Here is a 16,235-nt window from a genome sequence, read left to right on the forward strand (position 1 = left end):
GGACAAGGCCGTGCTGCTGTAATGAGGTGTGAGAGGACCCCGTCACGGAGCGTAGCCATGCTGACCCGAGGAGCAAGAAGTGCTTACCAGCTGAGTGCTCCCCAGCTGTACGCCCCTTGAAATGTCTGGAGGAACAGACCCAACATGCAGAGCCACACACCTTTACCTGCCCAGGGAAGGCAGAGGTTTCACCTTGTTTCCCAGAGATCTGACATGAAGAAGGACCTGGATTTACCCCCTTGTTTCCCTCCCCTGTGGGTCCCCATGGTTTCTGGCTCCCTTCCCAGGGAGCAGCGCCAAAGGAGCTGGCGCAGGGCACCGCACCGGGCGTGTTTTGCTTTTGCAAATAGAAAAACAAAGCAAGGCACGACAAGGAAGAGGTGGCATGAGGTTTATTCACAGGGGCATGTGGTTTATTCACAGTGGGGTTTATGGCAGTCCTCTCACAAGGACTCTCAGCCTTTTCTGCCCCGTGCCAGTCCTCCTGCAGCAGGAGGGGCTCACTGCTGGACCTACAAGGCTTCAGCCATCTCCTGGGGCAGAGAAAAAGGCTGGAAAGGAGCAAAAGGCCCCAGAGGGCTCGGCAGCAGCGGTTATTGCATTAAATTGCATGAAACGCCATGAAAAAGGGAGCACCCCCAAAAACTACAACTCCCGGCGTGCCCCGCGGCGGGCGGCTGCCGTTGCGCCTGCGCGGCGGCTGGAAGCTTCCAGGCGGCGGGCGCGGTGCCTGCTGGGTAGAAGACGGGCAGTCGCCTCGGCGCCATTTTGTGGCGAGGGAGCGAGGGGCTGCGTGCGCGCGGGTGTGAGCGTGTGCTCGGCGCCCCGTGGTGGCGGACAGCGCCGTGAGGGGGCTTCGCGGATCGTGGCCGGCGCCATGGGCTCGGACAAGCGGTGAGTGCCGGGGGGAGGCGGCGGAGGGAGCGGGAAAGGGGGGTGGGGGGGTGCGGTGGGGGGCAGCGGCGGTGGGGGGGGGGGGGGGTACTGCGGGCTCTGAGGCCGGCCCGGTGCCCCCCACAGCGTGAGCAGGACGGAGCGGAGCGGCCGCTACGGCTCCATCGTGGAGAGGGAGGATCGCGACGAGCGCGAGTCCCGCAGCCGGCGCAGGGACTCCGACTACAAGCGGTCCAGCGAGGAGCGCCGCGGAGATCGCTACGACGATTATCGCGACTACGATAGCCGGGACTACGACAGCCGAGACTACGACAGCCGTGACAGCCGAGACTGCCGCGACTACGACAGCCGCGACTATGATAGTCGCGACAGCCGGGACTGTAGAGATTACGATAGTCGCGACAGCCGGGACTGCAGGGACTACGACAGCCGAGACTGCCGAGACTACGACAGCCGCGACAGCCGAGACTACGACTGCCGGGACTACGACAGCCGGGATTGCCGCGACTACGATAGCCGCGACAGCCGAGACTACGATAGCCGGGACTATGACAGAGACTACGATAGCCGCGACTACGATAGCCCTGAGGTAAGTGGGGCGGGGGAGAGGGGCTGGGACGGGGCTGCCCCTGCTGCGGACGGCCTTCGCAGCGGCCCCACAGCAGCAGGGGGGCCTGGGCCGAGCCCACCGGGACGAGGGAGCCCCAGGCACAGCCCCCGGGACTGGCAGGACCCCGGGCACAGCCGAGTGAGGGTCCTCGGGGCTTGGAGGGGCAAGCACAAGGGGCTGGGGTCGAGTTTGGGTCTGTGAGGCTGGGAAGGGAAGGTGGGTGTAGGTGGGAGCGGTGTCTGGCTTTAGCGGCGCTGTCAGAAAGCGCAGGGCTTAATTCTGGGCGCTGGCTTCTCAGAGGGAGCGGGAGCGCAGGAACAGTGATAAATCCGAAGATGGATACCACTCTGATGGTGACTATGGAGAGCACGACTACAGGAACGACATTAACGATGAGAAAGAAAGCAAGACCATCATGTTACGTGGCCTCCCCATCACGGTTACAGAGAACGATGTAAGTAGCTGGCAAGGGGCTTCTCCTCCCTCACAGGAAAGTCCACAGCTTTGTGTCAGCAAGTCTGCGTGGCTGTTGCTGCCATTTTGTTAAAAGCTGCATCATGGTGGCCCCCTTCTAAATGTGCTGGGAGCGCTTCCATTTTGAATCCTGAAAGGATTCAAGCTGTCGCTGTTAAGTAACAGGTCATTTGAATGTTAAGCTGTTTAAAATTAACAGAACTGTCTCTGAATAGTCTATTTTCGTGCACACTTGGATGCTTCCCCTATAATTTCATTGATTTCTAAGTTACGCGTTCTCTTTTGCTTTTTCCGTTTAGTATATGGGAGAGTTTGTTTATAGATATTCCCCCCCCCCCCCCAGTAGACTGAGGAGAGGGGGGCAGCTGGAGAGGCGTTCCAGTTATTTTTGGTGTTATTATTGAAGCGAGAAGCTGTAAGCAGATGCAGAGCTCCTCAGCTAAGCACGGCCCTGCACAAAACTGCTTTGTGCGGGCACAGCTGTGCGAGTCATAAAATGGCTGCTGCGGAGCTGACGGAGGAAGTAGGAAAGAGCTTGGTACGTGGTCATCTAACTTTGGTAGGAGGACCTTGAAGGTGATTAGCTTTGCATTTGTGTTTTTTTTTTTTATCCCTCCCTCGGTGGAATATTTTTGTTACCGAGCTACAAGCTGCTATCTGAAGGGGAATAAACCTGTAAAAGCTGAGCTGGATCATTTTTTTCAGGCAGGCTCCCCTTCTGACTATTTTTGTGCATCAGTTGCTAACATAGAGAATCCTTTTGCACCACTCGTGCAGTGGACTTTTTTTTTTTTTTTTGCATTTTTTATTATTATTTCTTTCTTTGCTAGTATTAAGTATTCTTTTTAATCACTGTGTACTTTTGTGGCTAAGGGCTGGATAAAGCATAGGCTTCTGCGTCCAAGTGATGGAACCCAGTCAGGCGTTACATGAAACACCTTATAATGATTTGTGTTCCTGAAGCGTTAATGCTGTAGTTTTACAGTTGTGGAAATAACTGCATTATAATTTCTAAGAAAGTTGAACATAACCTTAATCTGAACTCATCTTTAGATTATGCTTCTTAGAACTACTGTTTTCTTTCCACTGAAGTTAGTATCTTATTGGTGCTTCTGACTGTAGTTGTGCACATTTTTCAGCTTTTTCTACTTTTTTCATGAAGAGCTTCTTAAATTGGAGATCCTAGGTCAGTTCCACCTAGCACATGAACAGGCATCTTTAGATTGGTTTCGAGTTTGCTGAACAGCGTTGTTGTAGGTAATGTAGTTTGAGCTCTCTAAGAGCTGAAAAATCTTGCTTTGTCATCTCTTACATTTAAAAAAAGTCAGTGCTTCTTTCTACTGTCTACCTCTCCACAATAATTTATCTAGCTTGTGGCACAACTTACAGATTTGTTGTGGCTCAGGAGCTGTTGTCCCTTTAGCATGGTATTTGGCAATAAACCATAAATCTAGCTTATTTTCTGAAAAGCACAAGGAAAACTGTTGGAAGACAGCAACCATAGTTTGAGACTTAAGAATACAAATATCACGGAGCCTTGTAGTTCTGTGTTCCTGTTTACCTCTTCTAGGTGTTGGATGTATTAACATGTGCAGGGAGAGGGATGCTGGTGGCATTCTTTATTAAAAAAATAAAAATAAAGCACAATATCTACCAAATTCTGTACAAGTAGCCTTGGGATACAAGATGATAGTGATTCAGATTCTGGATGATTCTGTGGGCTAAGTGAGGGTGGCCATTATTTTAGCGCTGCAAAGGACTACGTGGGTTCTCTGATGCTCGACAGTATCCTGTTAAGTTCTCCTTAATGGTTTTCGTTTTATCTAAGATGGTGTTCAGACTTCTATATTTGTGTTCTCCTTGCATGTACTGTAAGCGAGGTTGCTTTTGTATCTATCTTAGCTGTCTGCCAAGATTTGAAACCTTAACTGTCCGATTAAAATCTCACGCAGATTCGGGAGCTTATTGAGTCCTTTGAAGGTCCTCAGCCTGCAGACGTGAGGCTGATGAAAAGAAAGACAGGTGAGAGCTCTTATCCAGTTTTTGACATCACCTTCCTCTTCCCCAGCCCAAAAGAGTATCCAGAATTATCCCCAAACTGCAAGCACGTGCAATCAATAAAAAAAAAAAAAAAAAGGTTTGCCATGGCTAAGGAATGTGGCTTTTTGGAAGACTTTAGATAGCTGGTCGTCATGTTAAAAAGAAGTCTGTCTACAGGGGTTTTTGTTAACAGGTATTGGTAAGTAATATTAGCATAAACCTGTTTAGTAGTATGTAGTCTGTTGCATGGTTACCTATAAACATCGATGCAAATCGAGTGAAATGTAGCCAGTTATGGGAGCTTGGTTCCTTGCCATGGCAAAATAACAAGCAGATCCCAGCTGTTGACGTCGCATTTGTAAAGCTGCTTTGTCATGAAGTAATGAAGCAGTTGGAGAGAGATTCGCCTGTTTTAAAGGAACTGACTAACACAAGTATCCCGTCTATATCTGAATGCTGTCTCTAGGTGTAAGCCGTGGTTTCGCCTTCGTGGAGTTTTATCACTTTCAAGATGCTACCAGCTGGATGGAAGCCAATCAGGTTGCTTCACTCACCAAGTCTAGATATTCCTGAAAATGGAAAAAGTCTGTACAGTTTAAAAAAAAAAAAAAAAAAGGAAAAAATAAAGGTGGACGGAGTGGTTTGTTCCATAACAGTGATTTAAAAGAATAAAAGCTTTGTATATATTAAAAATTATAACAGGTAATGTTAGGAGAGAAAATCAGCTATTTTGAGCACTTCCTCCTAAAACGTGCAATTGTACTAAATTACAGGGTGCCAATTTAATTGGCTTTTCAACATAGAGCACGTAGTCTGTAGAAAAGTCTAACCTGTTTCCACCTGGTATTTCCTTTGTTGCCAGAGAAGGCACCAGATCCCACAATCGTTGCATTACATTGGTAGTAACCCTGAGCAAAATTCAGAAAAAATGGGGCACTTCATCAGAATGGTGCGTTCCTGGAGTTAAAGGAAGAGCAGTGGCTCTTCTAGAGGAAAAAGCATGATTATTCCAAATAAATCCAGTGGAAACTGAGTTCTCGTAAAAGTTATTCTGTGTATTTTGGCTTTTCTGGAGTATGACTTGATAAGGAGCCAAAATGCAAAGAGTCCTCTAGTTTCTTTTCCAGTGAGGTTTTCCTGTTGCACCATAAATATATTTGGATTTGCTCATTTTGGGGTATTTGTTGGTAATCTGTTTTAACAACAGATGTTAAATATGCTGAAGTGAGCGAAGTTTATTGAGCCACTTTTTTACATCTGAATACTTGCTGTGAAGGCCTTTGGGCAGCACGAGGAATGGAATTAGGCTGTGTTGGTTTCACACGTAAAGGAGTGGCCTTGTAACAGCTTTGCAAGCAGTTAGTGCCCTCAGATGGAAGCTGCTGTGTGCCCTATGCTGGAACGGCCTTCCAGTGGCTTGTACCACGGGTAACTTCCCGTTGTGTGGTTCAAGTTCTGTTCTGTGATGTGCTGCTCAGTTGGGTGGGTGCAGCGGAAAGACTCAGGTCAGGAAAGTAATGCTGAGCGTGTTTTCAGAAACGAGATAATTTTAATATATACAAAGCTGTATTGATGCATAATTTCTTGAAACAAATACTCAAATTCACTCCAGTAACCCAGCCACCCTAGTAGTAGGGAAAACATAGAATCTCCCCAGCAGCCCGGTTGCTGACTGTTAGATGAAAGAATGATGTATTGCAGCTGTGCCAGCAGCTTTGTTTCTATGTGTGCATATCCAGTGAGTGCTGGGCCCTCCAACCCTCCCTCCTGCCGGTAGGAGAAATGGCTTTGCCCTCTTTAGTTGTGCAGAATGTGAGAGCCTTATTCATGCTACATGCTAGACCTATCTGTCAGACCCTGTAACCAGAAAAGCCACTGGTCCTGACACTCCTGTGTTACCTCTGCAATAAGCCAGCCTGCCATAAAAATAGTTCCTGTGTTAAAATGTCTGGGGGTTGGCCTCTAATGCACGTTTCCTCAGACACTTGCACCTGTTTGAAATGCTCTGATGTCCGGGCACTGAAAGGGCATTCTGCATACCCACACTTGGCAGAGTGTGAGGCTGAGACTTTTAAAATAACTCTAAATTCCTAATTCCTGTAAAGTGAGAGCTGAAAGCGTGATGAACTTTTCCTACCCCTGGAGAAGCTTCACTCTAGTTACCCATTTTGGAGAGTTCCTGCCTGAATGAAGAACACAAACCTCTCGTGCAGGCTTCCAATTGAACTGATGCTTTTGTCAAAGGAAACCACTCTGAGTTACATTTCAGTTGGTGGCACTTGTAATCCAGCCTCCAGGAGCTCTAAGCAGGGTCCCTTTGGGAGGAATTACTGTATTTGCAAAGGGACACTTCTGAAGAAAGTGCTTGGAAAAAGTAATCCAAATGTGGTTGTTTAAAGGTCTGGGGAATTTGGAGTAGGGGAAGAAGTGAAGCAGTCACCTAAGGACATGTTTAAAAAGTCGCTCAATACTATACCAGAAGCGAATAGAAACGGGGCAAAGAGACTCCTAAAAATGTGTTAATCCTGAACGCAGCAGGTTAGGACTTTGTCTCCTTCGAGACACTTCCTGGTTCCATGTCAGCGTTTAGTGTTTGGCAACTTTTTCAACACTCCCTGATTCCGTTTATCTTTGCTCCACATCCCATTCTCTTACTGCCCTCGTCCTCCTCTCTGCAGGATTGGATGGGCAGGGTGTAGGTGGCGGTGGTTGTCCTCCACATCCTCCCCATATGTTGTCCATTTAATTCAGGAGCACTGATTCCTCCGAAGGGTGCTCTGCCATGGGAAAATGAACATGTGTGCCTCGCTCCAGGAATAACTGAAACCCCTTTTTTTGCAGAAAAAGCTCGTGATTCAAGGGAAGCAGATTGCGATGCACTACAGCAACCCCAGGCCTAAATTTGAGGACTGGCTCTGCAACAAGGTACAGTGCACGTTTTTATTAGTTTCTCTTTGCTTCAGTTCCTTTCACCAGCTCAGTGATTTGAACGAAGCAGTGCTCATCCTGCTGGTCCCTGCAATTAAGGAGGAATACTAAAACACACGAACGAAAAGGTTTTGTCAACCTGATAGCAAAAAATAGATGGAGCGATGGCGGTGTTTAACCAGATGACACCTGGGTCTTGGGCCACAAGCTGAGGCTTGGGACTGTGGTGTACTTGCCATCTGCAGCGGATCACAGGCTGTACCAGGGAAGCTGTGCGGTGTTCCCATTAATGTGTGATTGATCCAGAGCAATCTTCCAAGAGTTGCTGAGTGTTCACAGCTGGGCTGGTAGAACAGCTGCCATCCTGAGGGAATTCTCCTGAGTCTGCCGCCTCTACTTAGAAAATCAATACTACTTTAGCCTTAGTTTGACCTTCAGCTCTTGCTGGTGGCTGTGTGCATGCTGTAGGACAGAAACAAGAAGGACACGGTTGGTTTTGCTTTAAACAAAGACCAGGCAGTGAATTATACTAGAGCAGGAAGTCACTGGGTGAATTCCCTGTACCTCGGGTGACTGCTGTTCTGTTGTAGAATTGAGGGTCTGCTCCTACTGCTGTGCTCTTACTTGTTTGACCGCCCCTCTAAGTGGAGGTGTTTATAGCAAGATCAAAACCAGTGTCCAAAGATCCAAAAACAGTGTTTCAGCTGTGTAAATATAATTTGGTTTTTAGCTTGTGCTTTGGTTTAACGTCATGCTCTTTATTGCATCTGGGACTGTAAGCTGACAATGCAGTTGAAGTAGCTAAATAATTCAGGATATTTTTACTGACTCGGAACAAAGGTAGCTGGGGTGTTCTGAAAAGCAGCTGTGATACAGATGAGGACAGGTTTTGCTGTTCTTGATTACTCGAGGAGGTTCAGCTTTGTTGTTGCACTTGGTTTGAATGTCTTGTTTTTGGTGTTACACAGCAAATGTCACCATTGCTGCAAATGAACTAAATCCTTACTAGACCTCCTCTTGTTTCTCCTAGTGCTGCCTTTACAACTTCAGAAGGAGGCTAAAATGCTTCCGCTGCGGAGCGGACAAATTCGGTAAGTTGCATTCATCTCTGGAGATTGTGTTTGAATTTAGAGGAGTCTGCAGGTCCTAGGCTGTCCTGTGGAATGATGCGTTTGAGCAATTTAGCAATGTCATGAATAAAATTTCTCTTTCTTCCTGTGAAGATTCAGAACAGGAGGTACCACCTGGAGCAGCAGAAGCCGTTCAGTCTGTGGATTATTACTGTGACAGTAAGTTCTCTCTGATTTACTGCATGAAGTGCCATGGGAAAGCACGCACAGAACTCCTTGTTGTACCTCAGACTGCCCTTCGGAACCCACTTTGAACTCTCCTAAGTGCGCAGTGCTCACCATGATTAGGTTGTTCCTGATTTGCAGACAGGAATGTGCAAATGTTGGCAAATGCTTCTGCTCAGGAAGTTCTTTCCTTTCTTTGGGAGGGTATTGACAGCCCTCCCGTCTTCCCAGTGAAGCAAGTTCTTCCTGCCAACCCCCCAAACAGCATACTCTTGAAATGGAAACACATTCGTGTCCAAAACTGCTGAGTTTTCTTTTTTTTTTTTTTCTTTGAAGAAGTTGAAGTACTCTGGAAAGCCTTTATGTGCACACCTAATGTCTTACTTTCTTTTTTCCTCAGCCATCATTCTCCGAAACATTGCTCCTCACACAGTAGTGGAATCCATCATGACTGCCTTGTCTCCGTATGCCTCTCTGGCAGTCAATAATATTCGTCTTATCAAAGACAAGCAGACTCAGCAGAATAGAGGCTTTGCATTTGTGCAGCTGTCTTCTGCCATGGTGAGGGCCTTGCTGGTGTATTGGAGAGAAACAGCTTGTGTTTCTGTAGCTGAAGCAGTTAGAGCTTTTGTGCTGTGGGCTGCCCTAGCTCCCTGAGGGTTAATAGATCATTAGACACAGAGAGAATGTGTCAAAGCCTTTCATCGTTAGCTGCTGCTTGGAAGAAAGGTGGGGGGATGTTGTGAACCCATGGGAAATGTCTTTCATAGCAGAGTGCTGTTCTGGATTGAAGGCTAGTTTTGTATTTGGGTCACAAATAATGGTCTGGGGTCACTTTTGGATCACACAAAACAGCTGGAGCGTACAGTGTATGAGGAAGTGCATAGAATTGGGCTTCTGCCTTGTGAAGGCGAAGGAGGGGGGGGATCTTGCTGCTCTCTGCAGCATCCATAGGGAAAGCAGAGTAGGCAGCAGGCATGGGGAGTTGGAGTGAGGTACAGGGAAAATGTCTTCACTAGGTGGGAAGTTGATGTGGGTCCCAGAGGGGTGCCAGAACCTCCGTTGCTGGAGATGTTCAAATTGATGAGCGACGTGGCCTATTTGGACTTGATTTCAGCAGAGTTGAACAGTTTGATATAGGATGAAAGTGGGTAGCTGATCTGATTCTGCTGGCCTGCTTTTTGGAGTAATTTGGGGCAAACAAATAGCTGCTTTTTAAAGCTGAGATTTTTAGGTGTCGAATATTCAGTGAGACTCATACTGTCTGTGCATGGGCTGTACTGGGTCCCGTTTTACAGTATGAGAGGAGGTGGAGGTGTTTTTACAGCTTTAACCGGTTTCGGTGATGTATTTGTGAACAGGTGAAGCTTTGGGAACTTCTGAATCCTCCTGGATAACCTGCCTTTCATAATAATGAGTGTTTCTCGTTGTAGGACGCTTCTCAACTGTTGCAGATTTTACAAAGTCTTCAGCCACCATTAAAAATTGATGGCAAAACAATTGGTGTTGACTTTGCAAAGAGTGCCAGAAAGTGAGTTGCGGTAGCAGTTGATTTCTCCTCCCCCACCTCCACATTCCTTATTAACCATCTGTAGTTGTCACTGTGGCTTTTGCTAAGATTACTGTCACTCCAGAGTTTTTCTTCCCTTACGTGTTTCGTGTTGCATGGTCCTTTTCCTCCTCGTGTTTGAGAAGAGTAGACAGCAAGAAACACGGCTCCTGTATGTACCTCCAGCCTGCTGGAGCTGCCGTTGTAACTGCTTGCTTACACAGCACGGTGGTTTCACTGGGAAGTTAGCGACTGGTTACTGACTGTACAACAACGAGCCTGAAGTGCCCTTACCTGCCAAGCAGTTCTTTGGCTCATTCATTACAATCGGCATGTTTAAGAACTGCGAATAAATCCACACATAAGGGCAGGCTCTACCTCCTCATGTAGTAGCCGTGCTAGAAAAAAACAGTGCTTACTCAGGTGCGTGATCTTTGTGGTTTCAGAGACTTGCTTCTCCCCGATGGTAACAGGGTCAGCGCCTTCTCTGTGGCGAGCACAGCCATTGCTGCGGCACAGTGGTCGTCCACTCAGGTAAGGTTTGGAGACTGTTGCTCACAGTACTGTTTTCCTTCAAAAGGAAAGTTGAGATCTGCTGTGGTAGTTAGGCTGGAGCCTAACCAGTGTTGAAATTGTGAAATGCAGTAACTTTTACCTTCACTGATTTAAAAATTACAATAACCTGTTTGAATTTTAGCCGCAGACTGGAGAAGGCAGCACCCTTGACTACAGCTACCTCCAGTCAGGACAGGATGGCTACACGCAGTATGCTCAGGTTAGTGGCAGCCCTTGCTCTGTAACTGGTAAGTTATTACAATTTGGGCATCTGCTCACTCTGTGTTGTCATTTTCCTTTGCAGTACTCCCAGGATTATCAGCAGTACTACCAAAATCAAGGAGGCGTGTTGGACTCTGATTCAGCTACCATATCAGGTAGTGCTTCCAACCCACGGGAGGCGCTGTCGGTGGTGATGGTTTGCAAGAGTGTTTTTTTTTACCTTAGGTTTTGTGTTAGTTGCCTGTTTGAAGGGAGATTGCCTCATACTGTTTGTCAGGGTGTGTGAATGAGTGCGTGTCACTAGAGGAGCATTGCCTGTTTGCTCAAGTGAGACCTCTAGTCTGTGAGATGAGAGTACAGCCTCTGTATCAGGCTATTGACAGAAAGCCTTGGACTCACGAGAACTGTGTAAACAGCTCTAGACAAATTCCCAGCACTGGCAGCTGTCGGAGGCCAGGAATCACTGGCTTGGAGAGCAAAACTTCCTCCCGAAAAGGAAACTATTCCTTGTCTGGGTAGAAAATGCCCACTGTGTATCTGTCTCCTTTTGAATGTTTATTGCCTTGTTTGGCTGCTGGAGCTGGAATTGGGAGCTGAAATTGTAAACAGAGTAATTTTAGCCCTAGGATGAAGTACTGTTTTACAAATGATCTGGCTTATCCACTACTGCTCTCTTTGTTGGCAGGAGCTCCGGTCACTACCACCACAGCTGCAGTTGTGTCCCAGAGTCCTCAGTTATATAATCAACAGACAAACTCACCTGACTCTCCGGTAATTACAGCGCTCCTGGCTTTCAGTGCCGGGGCAGTACTTGCGTGGGGTATCTGGCTCGGCTGTGGCCTCTGCTCTTTTAAGTGGGTGTGGGTACAGCAGAGCTGTGAAGTGTCCACGGGTCAAGTTAGTCACACTGCTTGTGTTTATAACAGTGTCATCTGCCGTTTCGTTTCTGTGATAGTTCTGTTCTTTGTTAAAGGCAAGTACTAAGTGTACTGACGAAGAGCTAGCTCTTGTGTGCGTAGTGTGGGTTGCTCATGCCTTGGCTCGCTGTCCCTGTTCTTCTGAACTCCAGTGGCAGATTTTTCTCATCAAGGTTACTTCTCTTCTTTTTTTTCCCCAGACACAAGCAGCACCAGCTACCACCAGCACTCAGGCACAAACGACTGCCCCCACTGGTGTCGTCCCTGGAACCAAGTATGGTAAGTTGTGAGGAATTTGCTGACGGGGCAGGTGTCTCCCTATCAGTCTCTCTTCTGTCTGTCAGGAGAGAGACTTTGCTTTGGCTGAGTGTGCCACCACTGTAAGGCCGTGGTGAAGCTGTCCCCAAAGAGCTTCTGCACGGATCATACGAGTGCTTTGCAGACATGGCTGCCCTCGTAGCTGCTGCTAATCTCAGGTGTTGATCTGAATTTAACTGGAATGCCTGTGTCCCCCGCTCTGTTTTTTTGCAGCTGTCCCTGACACATCTACCTACCAATATGATGAATCTTCAGGATATTATTATGATCCTGTAACAGGGCTCTACTATGATCCTAACTCCCAGGTAAACACAACCTCTAACCACCTGTCTTAGCTGGTGATGTCTGTTAGCTCAGTATGTGTTAGGGTATGAGTGAAACTGGTACTCTGAGGGGAACACAATGGCTGTAGTAGCAGATAACTCTCAGCAGGGGCTGTGATTGCACCTCCCTCTGGTTGTAGTGTTTAATTCTTCTCAATTTTTCTCCCAGTTTGGCCTGGGGAGAGTTATTACTTGTCACAGATACTCTCAGTGAGCTATTCCGTTGTGAAGCATCCAGCAAAGTGCACACTGCTCTGGGTTTTGGTGGGTCCACTCTTAGGAGAGGCGATAAAGTTCTCCATCGTGCTGTTGTGCATAATGTTTATGTTTGGGGACAGAGGTTTCAGTCACTCTGTGCCTTTTGACTCCTGCGAAGGCCTGGGATGCTCTGGAAAACTCCTCATTTGATGCGTTAGTCTTAATCAGACAGCTTTCTTGGGGTTCTCTCTTGGATGCTGAGGCTATATGAAGTGTGTAACTTGTGGTTCTTTGTGTCTTTGTCAGTATTACTACAATGCCTTAACCCAGCAGTATCTTTACTGGGATGGCGAAAAGGAGACCTACATGCCTGCTGCAGAAGGTATCACGTATCAGCAAACAGCGACCACAACCACCACCAAAGAAGTGAAGGAGAAGAAAGAGAAGCCTAAGAGTAAAACAGCTCAACAGGTAAAAGATGAAATGGGATCATAACTGGGCTGACATCTTCTGTGGAGTGAGATTGTACTCTGCCTTTAGTGACAAAGGCAATCCTAGTTATTTGGTGAATGCGTACCAGCAGGTTGCAGGCATTGTGCAGGGCTGAAGAGAGGCGGAGTTGGCAAAGACTTGAGTGCAGAAATAACTACTGCATAAGAGAAACACATACAAAAGCATGCCAGGAGCAGTGGGAGTATAGCTGAGCTGTCGCTTCGAAGAGTGGGTTGGTAGAAGGGTTCATAGGGTGAAACAGGCAAACTGCAGTGTTTTTGAATGCTGTGTCCAGGGAAACAGCTGCACTACGTTCAGTGTAAAAAATAGTGGGTTGCTGTTTTCTGGAGTGTGTGTGCAAGTGGAACGATCGAGTCAGTGTTGTAGGAGACGGGTATCCGTGAAGGGAACTGTCTGAGCAAACCACTCTGCACCCATTTCAGATCGCTAAAGACATGGAGCGCTGGGCAAAGAGTTTGAACAAGCAGAAGGAGAACTTCAAGAACAGTTTCCAGCCACTGAGCAACAGGGAGGAGGAACGGAAAGAATCAGCGGCTGCAGATGCGGGCTTTGCCCTTTTTGAGAAAAAGGTGAGGGAGGTGAGAAGTGTGTGGCAGAGCGTGGCATGGCAGAGCTTAGTGCTCATTGCGTTCTTCTCTCATCTAGGGTGCTCTGTCTGAGAGACAGCAGATCTTGCCAGAGGTGATGAAAAATGGTGAAGATGAAAATCCATTAAAGGTGAGCATGAGATAGCAGGTGGATTGCTTTGTGGCTGGAAGTGGTGGGATTCCTGTATTCACAGAGATGATGGGCACATGTCAAACTCTCCTCAGAGGAGGATGGGCAGATGCCTGCTTTCCGACCTGCATTTCCATAGCATTCTCTGTAGAAGGCTGTGGTTGTTACAGGGATCCCCCATGCAAGTGCAGTAGGCTGGGAGGCTGAGAGATGCTGAGAGAAGTTGATTTCCTCTAGCCTCAAAGGCTCAGCTGACATTTTGAGGTTTCTAAAACCTCTGTATTCAGACCACTTTTTGGTAGAGGGAGCAAGTCTTGTAGCCACTGTAGTTAGTGGTTCTTTTGAGCTGCATTTCGTCCTTTAGCATCCAGAAAGTGACGTTTCCTGCACAACAAACACATGTAACAGCCTTTGTGTTATCTTTTTGGACTCTTAACTGCGATGACACTGTTGCACTCACATCAATGCTATCGTTCTTCTCCAGCGTGGTCTTGTGGCTGCCTACAGTGGCGACAGTGATAATGATGAGGACTTACTGGAAAGAATGGAGAACGAGGAAGAGAAGCTGACTGACTGGAAGAAAATGGCTTGTCTGCTGTGTAGAAGGCAGTTCCCAAACAAAGATGCACTGATTAGGCACCAGCAGCTGTCTGACTTGCACAAGGTGAGTCCTGTGCTGTCAGGAAGGTAGTTGGTGGCTGTAATTCCTTGTAAACCAAGCGATGCTGCATGTTTGGAATGCTGTTTCTTGCTGCAAAAAATAATTGCAGGTGGATTGCTTTTCTCTTCAAAGTCAGCTACTTGCTTAAAAAGAGCTGCTGTGCAGCCTGCTTGCTGAGGTGTTCTGCATCTCATGTTGTTAACGTGAATTTCTTCTCGTTGCAGCAAAACATGGACATCTATAGGAGATCAAAGCTTTCAGAGCAGGAACTTGAAGCCTTGGAGCTGCGTGAGAGAGAGGTCAGTGTTGAACTGAACAGATGAGTGGCTAATGGAAAAGGGCTTGCACAGATAATGTTGAGCTCTCCTTATCCTGACTTGATGCTAATGAGATAAGCCCTGTAAGCCAACCCCTTCTCGGGTCGAGGTTCAGAGCTGTCCTGTGCAGTGGAGAGAGGCGTCTCCTGTACCACAGCTACTGCTTATCAGGAAGGGGCCTTCCCCTGCAGCTCAGAGGCGCTGTAGCAGTGCTGGGGCCGGTGACCTTCTGGTGGCAGTGAAACAGCTGAGGCTGCAGGCTGGGGAGCTGCTCCCCTTCTGCTTTCTGGTGGTGTTGGGCAGGCTGCAGCGCACAACTTTCTGTAAGAGCAGGCACCAAGCATGCTCTGCAGCTTCTTCATATCAGTACTAAATATTTACACTAAATACTAATATTTATACTAAATACTAATACCGAGTGTAAGTACACATGTGTAAATAAGCAACTTTAAACCATTGCCAAATCTGGTTACCTCACTGCAGATGAAATACAGAGACAGAGCAGCTGAGAGGCGGGAGAAGTACGGCATTCCAGAGCCTCCCGAGCCGAAGCGCAAGAAGGTCTATGATGCTGGCACAGTGTATGTACCTGAAAGCTCCTCGCTGATGGCATCAACTGCTGAGAAGCAACGTAATTAACTGATCTCTTCTTCCTGCAGTAATTACGAGCAGCCCACCAAAGACGGCCTTGACAACAGTAACATTGGCAACAAGATGCTCCAGGCCATGGGCTGGAGGGAAGGGTCAGGCCTGGGAAGAAAATGTCAGGGCATTACTGCACCTATCGAGGTAAGCGGAGATGGACGTTTGGTGCATTTTTTATATTCAGAAGCACTTGCTGCTGAGATCCCTGGAAGACACTTTGTGGGGAGGGGGTGAGAGTGGTGTTAAGGCTACAAACATGGAAATTTCTTCCCCAGTGTCCAGTCTTAACTGGTGCTGGTCTGTAATGAGATGCATCACGCTGGCTTGACGGAGCATTTCCCTCACTGCTCTGGCGAGCGGATTGTGCGTGGGAGGGCAGGCATTTAACCTCTCACCGCAGAGCTGACCCTCGTCTGTTCCCTTGCAGGCCCAGGTGCGGATGAGAGGAGCTGGCCTGGGAGCCAAGGGCAGCTCGTACGGCGTCTCCACGGCGGATTCCTACAAAGATGCGGTGCGGAAAGCCATGTTCGCCCGCTTCACAGAGATGGAGTAGCGCGCTCTGGCTCGTGGGTCAACAGTAAACTTGTTAGCCAGAACTGACTGTTAAACTCTGTAGCCTCGGTGGCCTGGCTGTATTCTGGTTATGGGTTAGAGCTGACCATTTCATTCCCTGGGACTTTTTTCCCCTCTCAGCATGTTACACTTCCATGAGCAGACTGTCCAAACTGCCCCGACTTCATGCTGGAGAGCTCCTCGCTAGACCAAAGGGGATGCTGATCTTTCTACGGTCGTGTATATAGTGTAATGTATTTTGTGTTTGGAGCGTGTTGTCTGGATGCTGCTCCTGCCCTCCAGAGCAGGGCTGGGACGTGGTAGCTGTGGTTTCACACCGTCTCTGCTCTCCTTTTGTTGTATTGTCTGTTTGTTTTTGTTTTTTTTTTTTGAGAACTTTTCCTGTACATTTTGTATGATACATCTTTGTATAGACTTTTTGAAGACTTGGATTCTAGGTGCCAGTTTGGCTCATTTCCAAATGAAATACATCCAAAAGTGCTTCTC

The 16,235-nt window shown here is 47.7% G+C and overlaps 1 protein-coding gene across 2 annotated transcripts; it reads left to right on the plus strand.

Moving 5' to 3' along the window:
* Positions 1–687: 687 nt before the first annotated feature.
* On the plus strand, positions 688–16,235 carry RBM5 (RNA binding motif protein 5). 2 transcript variants are annotated; one of them, XM_084531260.1, is made up of 24 exons: positions 688–894; positions 1,021–1,483; positions 1,803–1,958; positions 3,931–4,000; positions 4,485–4,558; positions 6,860–6,943; positions 7,977–8,037; positions 8,170–8,235; positions 8,642–8,802; positions 9,675–9,772; positions 10,237–10,324; positions 10,488–10,565; positions 10,650–10,722; positions 11,253–11,338; positions 11,685–11,763; positions 12,016–12,107; positions 12,630–12,794; positions 13,259–13,405; positions 13,482–13,553; positions 14,038–14,217; positions 14,439–14,513; positions 15,015–15,112; positions 15,191–15,320; positions 15,604–16,235. In XM_084531260.1, exons 1-24 carry the CDS (start codon positions 878–880, stop codon positions 15,727–15,729), a joined length of 2,739 nt encoding a protein of 912 aa, XP_084387386.1. In that variant the 5' UTR covers positions 688–877; the 3' UTR covers positions 15,730–16,235. The 2 variants fall into 2 exon arrangements, with proteins under 2 accessions (XP_084387386.1, XP_084387387.1); XM_084531261.1 differs by lacking the exons at positions 3,931–4,000; positions 4,485–4,558.

This window comes from Aythya ferina (assembly GCF_964211825.1).
Source record: "Aythya ferina genome assembly, chromosome: 10".
Lineage (NCBI taxonomy): Eukaryota > Metazoa > Chordata > Aves > Anseriformes > Anatidae > Aythya > Aythya ferina.

Coding starts and splice junctions, on each gene's coding strand:
- RBM5 (XM_084531260.1), top strand. Junction 1,484..1,802: donor GCGACTACGATAGCCCTGAG/GTAAGTGGGGCG, acceptor CTGGCTTCTCAG/AGGGAGCGGGAGCGCAGGAA. Junction 15,321..15,603: donor GCATTACTGCACCTATCGAG/GTAAGCGGAGAT, acceptor GTTCCCTTGCAG/GCCCAGGTGCGGATGAGAGG.